This window comes from Oncorhynchus mykiss, chromosome 3 (genome assembly GCF_057628025.1).
Source record: "Oncorhynchus mykiss isolate SJ-2025 chromosome 3, ASM5762802v1, whole genome shotgun sequence".
Classification (NCBI taxonomy): Eukaryota; Metazoa; Chordata; class Actinopteri; order Salmoniformes; family Salmonidae; genus Oncorhynchus; species Oncorhynchus mykiss.
Window position 1 is genome coordinate 703,633 of NC_143024.1, and position 12,802 is coordinate 716,434.

A 12,802-nucleotide genomic window follows, 5' to 3' on the forward strand; every position below is an offset into this window, starting at 1 on the left:
AGGACTGGTGAATGAATAACCCAGACAGAAAAGTATGAAATACCGTAAAGCTCTGAGAGAAAAAAGCTGTCCAAACACACATTGTTACAGATATTTAAATGTTGGTGCTGCGCTTTGAAAAACAGATTTCGTTAGCCTGAAGGACGCGATGAAACAATAGGCCTACCAATTAATTGCTGTTTTAATTTTAATTTGTATCACACATATGTCATTGTCGCTCACATTTAAGTGTTTATGAAAGTGTTCCAATTGTTACAACAACAGAACCTATATTCTATCTTCGAAAATATTTTATAATTTGTATCCTGTTCAGATGAGGCAAACAGGTTGCAATTCGTATTCTGGAAGTTATGCAAATAGCCTAAATAAAGCATTAGTAGAATAATAATAATAATAATAATAATAATAATAATAATAATAATAATAGTAATAATAATAATTCCCTTCGCCAAATAAAAACAAATAATGAGATGAAAGGAAGATCAGCGAGGTATAGCCGGTCGAATTAGCGCATGAGACAGGCCATTGGAGCTGGTGGCTGGCTGTTTAGACACCGCTTTATGGATGGTTTAATATCTGCCCGTAAAGAAGGCCGACTGACCGGCAGACTGACTGAGGCTGGGCCAGGGGGATCACCCCGCTGGGAACTCATCATACTGCTCCTAGCGCCGGATTAATCACACTGAAAAATAAACCCCTGACAGCCACGGATATAAGTATATCATTTATATAATGATAAGTATATCATTTATAATAAGCATATCATTTATCCCAACCAAGGTCACGAGTAGTCCCCGGATGGAGCTAAACGCCTATAAGAATGGCGTGAAAAGGCCCTTTAGAAAACGGATAGGTGGTAAGCTTCTCTCGACTGTGCTGTCTCAAACAAACATATCAATTAATACAGGCTATGCCATTCCCAAAAGTCTTATCGTTTACACTTGATTAATAATTCGATTTCTAAAAGCAGTAGCCTAACCAAAGAGAAATACATTTTCATGCGACAATATAAAGGAGATGAATGAAAAAATGAAAGCAGATTGAAATACAGAGGAAAATATTTTAATGAGGTTTTCCTTTGAATAATAAATAGCACTAACTCGCCAGTATAACACACTAGCGCGTTTAATTTACAATAAGATATAAATTAGTAAAAGTACTCTTGTTAACAAGATTCTGTAACTTTCAAATACGTTTCAAATAAAAACGGGAATAATGTATTTACAAAACAATGTTCAGTGTCCATTGCAATACAACTTGCATAAATTATAGGCAGCATTGTCCATCATTAAAAAAATAAATATCAAATGTATTGGATTCCTCAGGTTCCTCAGCCCCATCTCCAGACCTCATACATCCTTTACAAATAAGATACAGCAGGCCTTATATTATCTTCACATAAACTATAGTATACCTAATATTATCTTCACATAAACTATAGTATACCTAATATTGTCTTCATATAAAGTATAATATATCTAATATTATCTTCATATAAAGGATAATATACCTAATATTATCTTCACATAAAGTGTAATATACCTAATATTCTCATCATATAAAGTATAATGTACCGTGGCAATGAAGCAGATGCATCCTGAGAAATAACGTCTTCCAAAATCATCACATAAAGCGGGACATTTACTGAGCCAGTCAACGCACATCTCATGAAAACGAAAGTGAAATGATAGAATAAGTCAGGGTTAATTCATCCCCCAACCCCGAATCAGGTTTAATTAATCCTTCGGGCCTGTCTCTGAGGAGAACAGCTGTAGTGCTGCAGGCCAGGCGTCTTGTCTGAGGAGCAAGATGCAGCTCTCCCCTTTAGAGAAAGGTTAGTTAGGTTAGTGTTAAGACCAGGGTGCAGAGTGATGGCTCGGGGCTTTAGTCAAAGCAATTGTGACACCTACCTATAGACCTGAATCAGAACCACAACATGACCTTTAGAACCTCACCTTTAGCCCACAGAGTTTGTCCTAAAGTCCTTCCCAGGTTGTATTAAGTAAGAGCTGGAGTTGCAGAGGTAAAGGTCTTAAATAACAAGAAAGTGGCCCACCAGTCACTGATACTATAATAAAAAATTGCACAACTGTTGTTAAAATAAAACATGATGGTATCTAATTATTGTGTAACCAATTATAAAACCCCATCATTTGTAGTCCATAATAACCAATCCAACTAAAGTGATATTTAATTAGTAATGCTGCGTTCCTACTGTGTGAGCAGGTCTCAAGACGTTCTGTTAATAGAACCTCTGTTTATGACAACAACATATCTCTGCTTATTGCCCTGAGAGACAGTCTGACACACAGGCCGACATTACAGCTACCGCCAACTCAGGCCTACACTAGCACTGATTACACGGAGGCCTTCATAAGCCTTCTGCTTAGGGACAACTAGGTATATGTTTCAAAACATCACATATTCAGTCAAAGGCCAATGAAGTGAATTCAAATGCATAAAATACAAGTCCTTCTTTTGAAACTATAATTGCATGTTTACGTACCTTTCTTAGAGTATAAATGTGAGGGTCTGAACTGTTCAATGTGGTTAGCGTTCGTTTTAAGCAGAGAGTCAGTGGTGTGTTTATGCATGGTGCTGACCTCAGCAGCAGTCTGTGTGAGTCCGTCGTTAGCAGAGTTATATTGCAGAATCCCTTGACCCTGCAGCGGGCTGAAGTTGCCATAGTTTGTGTAATTACTGTAAAACGGAGACGTGTAGTAGATGGGTCGTCCTAGGATGGAAGAGGCGGAGTACACAGCGCCAGGGACGGCCGGGGAGGGGGTGGAGGAGGTGGAGGTTAGAAGACCGAGGGATGGACAAGTCTGCCCCGGGTGATGCTGCTGCTGCTTCGGGTCTGAAGTAGCGATCTCCGCTAAAGACCACAGTTTGGGTTTGACGGCTTGATTGTGACGACCTGAGATTCGGCTGTCAAGACATGATTTGTTGTTGTTTTCCCGGTGGTGATTGTTTAAGACCGAGGCCTCAAGCCCTGTTAGTGGTGATGATGTCACAGGTTTAGGTGACAGGCTTCGGTGTCGTTCATCATTCTCCAGTTCGTGATCATCATAATCATCCTCACATTTGTCCTTAGTATCTGACCCAGACTCACAGACCTGGTCCCCGATTCGACAGCTCACCTTATCCCCATCAGACTCCGCTGAACAAGAATGGTCTGTAAGGGTATCAACCTGCAAACTGATACCTGAAAAAATAAATAAAAAGAGATTGAGACGAAGTAATTACCATATAATAACCATGGCATTCGACATTATTAGGATTACTATTATTATTGTTAATCATAATAATAATAGTAATCCTAATAATGTCGAATGCCATGGTTATTGTTAATAATAATAATAATAATTAGAACTCGTTCCGTATTATGCATTCCCACTGAAATGTGTCACCTAGTCTCTGTCATCATGTCGTTAATCATCTGTGGATAACTGTCAATAAAAAACAGCACCGCGCAGCTCGCGCTGTTAACTGGGTCATGGGTTGGGTCTCGTGGTTTACCTTCATCCTCCGCGGACGTCTCGCTGTTGTCAAGATTTTTCTCCAAGCGGTCATCATTCCTCTCTCCGTCTCCATCGTCCTCATCCTCACTCTTATTCCGGGGAGCCCACGTCATCTTGTTCTCTTTCTTCAACCTCCTCCTGGCGTTGGCGAACCAGGTGGACACCTGCGTCAGGGTCATCTTAGTAATGATGGCCAACATGATCTTCTCTCCCTTGGTGGGGTAGGGGTTCTTCCTGTGCTCCTGTAGCCAGGCCTTCAGCGTGGCGGTGGCGTCTCGGGTCGCGTTCTTGCGGTAGGCCGGGTCGTTGAGCTGGTAGGGGTATCCCGGGCTACCGTAGGGGTGGTAGCTCAGCGCCCCGGCCATGCCCTGCGCGTCGTAAGGAGAGCTCTGGAAAGGAAACATGATTTTGAAAGTTTTTTGTTATAATTTACAATTTTGGTAATAAATATTGAAAACTTTAAAACATAACTAAACACAACAGGTTGTGTATTGTGGTTGTGTGTATAGAGAGTTACACTTAATGTGTAATGAGAGTTGGGTCTATATACTGCTTGTATTACACTGATCATTATCGGTTTGATTCATCGCATTGCATTATGCTAAATAAATGATAAATGATGCATCGTAATTGCACTAATTTCCAGTAATCACCGCCCAACTTCCTGCTTTTCTTTAGCTAGATTAGTTTTGTTGTCAGAGAGAGAGACGTGTTAGCATATCATTGCTTTACAGCATCACAAATCCAATTAACTACCCAGCGTATGTGCACCTTTTATAAACGCTTAGAGAACCATGTCATTAGCATTGTAATTCCTCTTTTCATGTTCAAATTTCGCTTATTTCATTTAATATACATTCCAATAATTTAAATTGACTGTGAAAATGGAGAACAAACTTCATATATTTTATTTCCCATTGGAAGGATTTGATATTAGACTACAGGCTAATTCCAATAAAGGCCATTGGCTTACATCATATCATTCTTTATGGGGGGCATTTTTTCCTAAATTAAGTCCACTCAATTAGCCATGCACTGTGTTAACGGGCCCACGAAAACACACATCATATTTGCAGTAAGAAGAAACACAATAACAAGCCTACAACTTTCACACACGATAGACAATATAATGTACCACTTGATGATTTATCGTTGTGATAAATGCAATGCTTTCTACGAACAATGTTCGAATACATAATGGTGTGCAGGATCTCATCCATTTTACCCTTGAACTGTACAACCCATTAGACCCGCTCTGAAACGGTAGCTCTCTGCACACTGCACGCAAATACTCTACTGTTGGCTACTAAATGACAAAATTAGAGCTAATTATTTTCGACCAGGCTGTCCCTGTATGCATACTGACACAAGTTGTCTAACGAATAAGTGGAAGTAGAGTATATACCATGTAGGAAGGAAATCCCGTGGCAGGGTCTGTGGAGTATGGCATTGGGCTGGAGAAGCCGCTGGCTGAAGCCGTGAAGGCAGCAGCTGATCCGGGGTAAGGACTAAAGGCTGATCCACTGGACGACCTGGCCAGCTCGTCGCTCCTCGGGGCAGCCAGGGCTGAAGCCCCGTAAGCCGGGCAGGAGTAGAGAGCCAGGGAGCCCGGCGGCTGGTAGAGGTAACCCTGGGGGTAAGACATGCCTCACTGAGAGTCTGTTGCTGCTGATTCCAAAGAGGAAAGCACGGAAAATTGACTTCTGTAGAATAATGAGCTCACTAAACAGATCTTCAGACAATTCAAATAAAAATAATTAAAAAGCGACCCCCAAAAGATCAGTAAAGTGCCCTGCACATAGAGGCAGGCGACGTCTCGATCCCCTAGCGTCCGATGTTTTTAGTAGCCTCAACTCTGAAGTGAGGAGTTGGAGGAAGGAGCCAGTGGAGTTCTGAGAACGGTGGAAAACACGAGCTGTCACTCAGCTGATCTGAATATTCCATCTCCGCCCTCTGAAATGGAGCCCTGGCTGGAACAACACGGAGAGGACAGTGGAGGGGGAAGACATTCACTGGCACAATGTTCTTTAGTCTGCTGCAGCTGCGCAAATTGTGGAAATTCACTTGTTTTAATGACAATAACGTTCCCATGCTCAAACATCCAGGCAGTATTTATTGCGCAAACTTCTTGTCAATTGAAATAAAAAAATATTCAGTGACTGAACATAATTTTTTATGACAGTAATATTTACTATTCTCCAGGTTTTTCTTCCTTGTCAACTTGCAGTTGATAATTGCGTCAAGTGGAGTATTAGAAAGATGGGGTTCAGCTATAGCACCGAGTGTGTGTCTGTGTGTCTGTGTGTGTGTGCTTTCCTCTCTGTGTGTGTGTGTTTGTGTGTGTGTGCAGTGTGCCGGTCGGCCTGAGGGAGGTGTAACCCACTCCTGCAGCTCGTCGGACACCACTCCGTATTGGGGTTGATCTCCAGGCTCTGCTCCCTCCTGGCTGGTCTCTCCTGGTCCTCAAGTCAACAACGAACTACACTATTATTTCACTGATTTCAAGTTTTATTGGAGACATCTGTTGGACGTGGATACATGTCGAGGCCATATGTAGATTAACAATTAACAATGACAGTTTCATGTTTAAAAAATGCTGAATGGTATTTGGAGGCTAAATAGTGGGCTCATCATCATCATCACCATCAATCATCATTTATTTTTCAAAACAAAATACCAGTTATGAGATGACTACAGTGATATGATTCACATAGCATATGGTCTTTTTTGGGTACAATATATTAAATTAAGCAATAATTTACCAACTGAAACTTTTCAATAATCGACAAAAATGTCAAAGCCTCTGTCCAGTCTTACATCTGTCCTGAAACTGAACATGTCTTTCAGAATTCTCCCTCCAGTCTTCAATCACAGTCCTACTGTACTTTTGACCACAATGTCAGTTCAACTGAGAACCATCTATTACATTGTTGTACAGTTAGCCAACACAGAGATATATACCACAATGTCAGTTCAACTGAGAGCCATCTATTACATTGTTGTACAGTTAGCCAACACAGAGATATATACCACAATGTCAGTTGAAATGCGTTGTTTTCAGTCAAGTGTGCCGTGCCATACACCTAATTAAAATTCCTTTAATCTGAATTCATTATACACATCAATATATACATTATTCAGTGGCTTAAATTAACAGTATATTTAGTATTTACACCCAGCGTAATTTAAATACATAATTGTTATTATTGTTATTGTTATTATTATTATTAAAAGTAAGTATTATTGTTATTATGAAATGCTGATTATATATTATAAATGAATTGTAATAGTTACAATACTTATTAATGAATTAATCAAATAATTTTTATTATTATAATTATATGTGATACTATAACAACGTATACTTCTACATCAATAACTGCTAATTGGAGACATCTTCCACTTTGAAATGTACATCCCACTCTGTTATTATGTCATATAAAAAACAACCAATATTCTCCTTTTAACTGGTGATTACTCCAGTCAGATAACAGTGAAACAGTGTATTATACCAGAGGTCCGTGTGGTTACTTGAGGACACAGCTATAAGCCAGTACAGAGTGGACAGGACCCCTGGTGGGGCTGATGCGGCAGTAGGCAGTGGTGATGTAGGAGGACGGAGCTAACGGCAGGGGGCAGTATCTCATCTAGCCTGGAGAGATCACAACATACTCTCTCTCTCTCTCAACTGTACAGTACAGTCAGTCTCTAGGCAGGCCAGACCTCCGGTAAACCTGCTCTACTCTGTTCTGTTGTATACTATACCAGCAGGATATTCCTCTGTTCTGTTGTATAATATACCAGCAGTACAATCCTCTGTTGTGTTATGTTGTGGTACGTTGTGTTGTAATGTATTGTGATATGTTGTATTGTGGAATGTTGTGGTGTGTCATGTTGTGATGTGTTGTGGTATGTTGTTGTATGTTGTGTTGTGATGTGTTGTGGTATGTTGTTGTATGTTGTGTTGTGTTGTGTTGTGGTATGTTGTTGTCTGTTTTATTGTGGTATGCTGTGTTGTGGTATGTTGTGTTGTGGTATGTTGTGTTGTGTTGTAGTATGTTGTTGTCTGTTTTATTGTGGTATGTTGTGTTGTGGCATGTTGTGTTGTAGTATGTTGTTGTCTATTTTATTGTGGTATGTTGTGTCATGTTGTGGTATGTTGTTTTCTGTTTTATTGTGGTATGTTGTGGTATTTTGTGTTGTGTTTTATTGTGGTATATTGTGTTCTTTTTTGGTATGTTGTGTTGTGTTGCATTGTGCTGTTTTGTATTGTAGCATGTTGTGTTGTGGAATGTTGTTTTGTGGTATGTTGTGTTGTGGTATGTTGCTGTCTGTTTTATTGTGGTATGTTGTGTTGTGGAATGTTGTGTTGTATTGTGTATGTTGTTGTCTGTTTTATTGTGGTATTTTGTTGTCTGTTTTATTGTGGTATCTTGTGTTGTGTTGTGGTATGTTGTTATCTGTTTTGTTGTGGTATGTTGTGTTGTGGTATGTTATGTTGTATTGTGGTATGTTGTTGTCTGTTTTATTGTGGTATGTTGTGTTGTGGTCTGTTGTGTTGTGTTGTGGCATGTTGAGTTGTATTGTGTTATGTTGGTGTCTGTTTTATTGTGGTATGTTGTGTTGTGTTGTGGTATGTTGTTATCTGTTGTGTTGTGGTATGTTATGTTGTATTGTGGTATTTGTTGTCTGTTTTATTGTGGTATGTTGTGTTGTGGTATGTTGTTGTCTGTTTTATTGTAGTATGTTGTGTTGTGGTATGTTGTGTTGTGGTATGTTATGTTGTGGTATGTTGTGTTGTGGTATGTTATGTTGTATTGTGGTATGTTGTTGTCTGTTTTATTGTAGTATGTTGTGTTGTGGTATGTTGTGTTGTGGTATGTTGTGTTGTGGTATGTTGTGTTGTGGTATGTTGTGTTGTGTTGTGGTATGTTGTTGTCTGTTTTATTGTAGTATGTTGTGTTGTGGTATGTTGTGTTGTGGTATGTTGTGTTGTGTTGTGGTATGTTATGTTGTGGTATGTTGTGTTGTGGTACGTTGTTTTTTGTTGTGTTGTGGTATGCTGTATTGTGTTTTGGAATGTTGTGTTGTATTGTGTTTTGGAATGTTGTGTTGTGTTGTATTGTGGTATGTTGTGTTGTGTTGTATTGTGGTATGTTGTGTTGTGTTGTGGTGTGTGGTATTGTGTTGTGGTATGTTGTGTTGTATTGTGATATGTTGTGTTGTGTTGTATTGTGGTATGTTGTGTTGTGTTGTGTTGTGTTGTGGTGTGTGGTATTGTGTTTTGGAATGTTGTGTTGTATTGTGTTTTGGAATGTTGTGTTGTGTTGTATTGTGGTATGTTGTGTTGTGTTGTAGTATATTGTGTTGTATAGTCTTGCGGTATGTTGTATTGTGTTTTGGAATGTTGTGTTGTGTTGTATTGTGGTATGTTGTGTTGTGTTGTGTTGTAGTATATTGTGTTGTATAGTCTTGCGGTATGTTGTGTTGTATTGTGGTATGTTGTGTTGTGTTGTATTGTGGTGTGTTCTAACAACCTACCATAACTACTAAGGACATGGGGACCTCTGGTGGACAACCAGAGTCTTACATAACCAGAGACTTTCTGTCAGACTATTCGTCACAGACTGATGGGGCGATTTCAACAGATTGAGACGACAAAGACATACAAGCGTAAATATGTACTTTGCATTTCTAAATCCAAATTTGCGGTTGTTGGGGGGCTAAATATCCATATTTACGATGAGCGTATTAATCAACTGTATGTACGGTAGTTGAATTCCTTTGTCTCTCCTTCTCCCGCTCTTTCTTTCCCCACCCCTTTTCTTATGTAACCAGCCATCATATCAGGTTAGTCCACTAGGGACTTTTCATTGTGTACCAAGCGTCATATCAGGTTAGTCCACTAGGGACTTTTCATTGTGTACCAAGCGTCTCATAGAGACAATGCTCTTATTGACCTGGTTGCTGGAAACAACCGTCTTATGCTAGCTGCTAACCTATAATACCACTACGCTACACAAACTCCAAAGAAAATGCCATAACTGGCCATAACTGTAGCAACAGAGATATGACATGGCTATCCCATGTTAGCCATACTGATAATATGATACTATCAAGAGCAGTGTGCGGTTTCCTTTATCCTTCATATTGTTCAATTGTTGCCATGCATCTGCAAATTAGATTGCTCAGATGTGCGATTGCCTTTTGAATTTTGTATAGCCATACTGATAATACCACAACATTGTGCTAGCAGTTAGCTGGTAACCCATGTACACTGATATTACCACAACATTATGCTAGCAGTTAGCAGGTAACCCATATACACTGATAATTCAACAACATTGTGCTAGCAGCTAGCTGGTAACTCATATACACTGATAATACAACAACATTGTGCTAGCAGCTAGATGGTAACTCATATGCACTGGTAATACAACAACATTGTGCTAGCAGCTAGATGGTAAACAATATACACTGATAATACAACAACATTGTGCTAGCAGCTAGATGGTAACTCATATACACTGATAATACAACAACATTGTGCTAGCAACTAGATGGTAACTCATATACACTGATAATAAAATAGCATTGTGCTAGCAGCTAGATGGTAACCCATATACACTGATAATACAACAACATTGTGCTAGCAGCTAGATGGTAAACAATATACACTGAAAATAAAATAACCTTGTGCTAGCAGTTAGCTGGTAACCCATATACACTGATAATAAAATAGCATTGTGCTAGCAGCTAGCTGGTAACCCATATAGAGGATGAATACAGAATGCTCCATTTCACAGTTTAGAGTCTTCAGGCCTCAGAATGACTTGCAGACATTCCATTTCTGTGTTAACTTGTAACTGTGTTATCCACAGCAATGCAGCTTCAGAGAGAATATCACAAAACAATTCTAATTTTATTGGAAAACAAAAACATGGTAAAAGCTTGACTTGTGAGTGCTGTTCATTATAATGTGATGTGTGTGTCTGGACGTGACCCTACTAAGAGTTTATGGGTATTCTTCTTCTCCGGATGTGGAGAAAATGTCTTTGGTGTTGTACAATGGGGCCTGGGGGGTGTAGAGGGGGAGGGGGTGGTGACAGACTGGTATGCTGGTCTCTTCCAAAGTCCTAATCAGCAGCCGTCCATGTGTTTGGCAAAACAGGGCTTTCAAATCATTCCCTCGCCCCAAGTTTAAAACCCAAAGCACCATCACTTTGTAAATGGGTACCTTACGGTGAGAAAAGCTGAGGTCTCCAATGTGAAGTGGAACATGGCACAGCCCTGCTCGGAATGCTTAGAACCTCTGGTTCCACTGCCAACCCTGCCACCAAGCATGCTCACAGTCAATTTGTTTAACATGTTACTAAAGATATGCATGTTTAGCAAACCATTTTATGGGAAGAGCAACAAACTGATGAGACGTGAAGTATTTTATATAACATAGAACAATATACTGATGTAATATTAAAACAGAACAATATACTGATGTAATATTAAAACAGAACAATATACTGATGTAATATTCAGATTCTCAGAAGTCTATTCCTAGTTGATGAAACAATTATCCAAATTATGCTACATTGTGATCAGAGCTATTTTGTTTTAAATAATTACAACAATTGCTTTCCTGTAACAAAGGGGCTTAAGAATTTGTTTGAAAATAGTACAAAAATCTAAAACCATTCAGGACAAATACTAGAAATGTTTTGTGCTCTGATTGGGTCGATCCTATGGGAACACAGTTGAGCTATGTCATGTTGAAGTAAGCCACAGCCCAATAATCTGGGGGTCAGCAATGCCAGCACAAAGAGAGGTATGTGAGGTAGAAAACCTCACAAATTACTGAAAATATGTGTAGCATTTTGTGCAGCATGGGTTTCAAACACACAGTCATCCAGACGGTTTGATTGGTCAACCAAATGAGTCACCTGAAATCAAAGGGAAATGAAAGGAGAAACAATTTGAAATGTCTTCCCCTTTCAGGTGTCTCTATAACCATGCTGAAGCAGATAGGGTTCCCTAGAAAGAGCCTGCTGACAGCTACTGTCACCGGGCACTGTCGGCTTTGACCTGGCCCTGATAGGGTTACTGTCGGCTAATCCACACTGACCTTGGTGGGGCTGTCAATGAGGAAGCTATTGTACAGTTTGGACAACTGAACATTATGAGAATGCTGACATATGATGTCTGTATGGGTGTCACACCCACTGTGTTGTTGTGTTATGGGGTTGTATGTCTGGGACTGTGTTGTTGTGTTATGGGGCATTATGTCTGGGACTGTGTTGTTGTGTTATGGGGTTGTATGTCTGGGACTGTGTTGTTGTGTTATGGGGTTGTATGTCTGGGACTGTGTTGTTGTGTTATGGGTAGTATGTCTGGGACTGTGTTGTTGTGTTATGGGGCATTATGTCTGGGACTGTGTTGTTGTGTTATGGGGTAGTATGTCTGGGACTGTGTTGTTGTGTTATGGGGTAGTATGTCTGGGACTGTGTTGTTGTGTTATGGGGTTGTATGTCTGGGACTGTGTTGTTGTGTTATGGGATTGTAGTATGTCTGGGACTGTGTTGTTGTGTTATGGGGTTGTATGTCTGCAAATAAACCAAATTTGAGCAAAAGAAAGGTGACTCATTCGCCATTTAAAGTGGCCACTGAGAAGCCTAGTTTGCCTCTCAGGGTTCAAAAGTTCCGATGTTGTGTTGGAGGGCTTAAATGACATAAATTAAGCAGGGTTCCCCAACTCGTAGCCAGCGGGCCCGGGTGGATTTATTTGGCCCCCCCAAGTTTTTTGAGCATAAATGAATTTTGAAAAACATTTTGGGGGTTGAATTGTCATTGTTGGACATAAAAGACCATAAAAACACCTGGAATTCAGCTCCAATTGATTTTAATTGAGGAAATCTGTTCCCAAATCTTCCCACTTATAGTAGAGAGACACATACAAATGATAATAATGAACAATAATTGGTTGGATTTATATAGCACTTCTCCACCAGCTGAGATACTCAAAGCGCCTTACATAGTAAGGGGAAACTCACCAGCACGGTGACCATTTTTGTGCCACAATTCTCATGTCACATCAGCTATCAGTTGGAGAGGTGAGGAGTGATACAGTTGAAGTCTGATGTTTACATACACCTTAGCCAAATACAATTAAAATCAGTTTTTCACAATTCCTGACATTTAATCCTAGTAAAAATTCCCTGTCTTAGGTCAGTTAGGATCACCACTTCATTTTAAGAATGTGAAATGTCAGAATAATAGTAGAGAGAATG

General features: G+C 39.8%; 1 protein-coding gene across 1 annotated transcript; it reads right to left on the reverse strand.

The window, feature by feature from the left end:
• Nucleotides 1-1,046: 1,046 nt before the first annotated feature.
• On the reverse strand, nt 1,047-5,766 carry irx2a (iroquois homeobox 2a). Its single transcript, XM_036965290.2, has 3 exons — nt 4,927-5,766; nt 3,520-3,910; nt 1,047-3,205 (listed from the first exon to the last, which is right to left on the reverse strand). The coding sequence occupies exons 1-3, from the start codon at nt 5,164-5,166 to the stop codon at nt 2,499-2,501; spliced, it is 1,338 nt and encodes a 445-aa protein (XP_036821185.1). The 5' UTR covers nt 5,167-5,766; the 3' UTR covers nt 1,047-2,498.
• Nucleotides 5,767-12,802: the final 7,036 nt, after the last annotated feature.

Bases quoted from the DNA above. Each gene is read 5' to 3' on its own strand.
- irx2a (XM_036965290.2), bottom strand. From the start codon at position 5,166: ATGTCTTACCCCCAGGGTTACCTCTACCAGCCGCCGGGCTCCCTGGCT. The intron at 3,911-4,926 runs GTATATACTCTA...TTTCCTTTCCAG, and splicing joins CGGGATTTCCTTCCTACATG to AGCTCTCCTTACGACGCGCA. The intron at 3,206-3,519 runs GTAAACCACGAG...TTATTTTTTCAG, and splicing joins GACGTCCGCGGAGGATGAAG to GTATCAGTTTGCAGGTTGAT.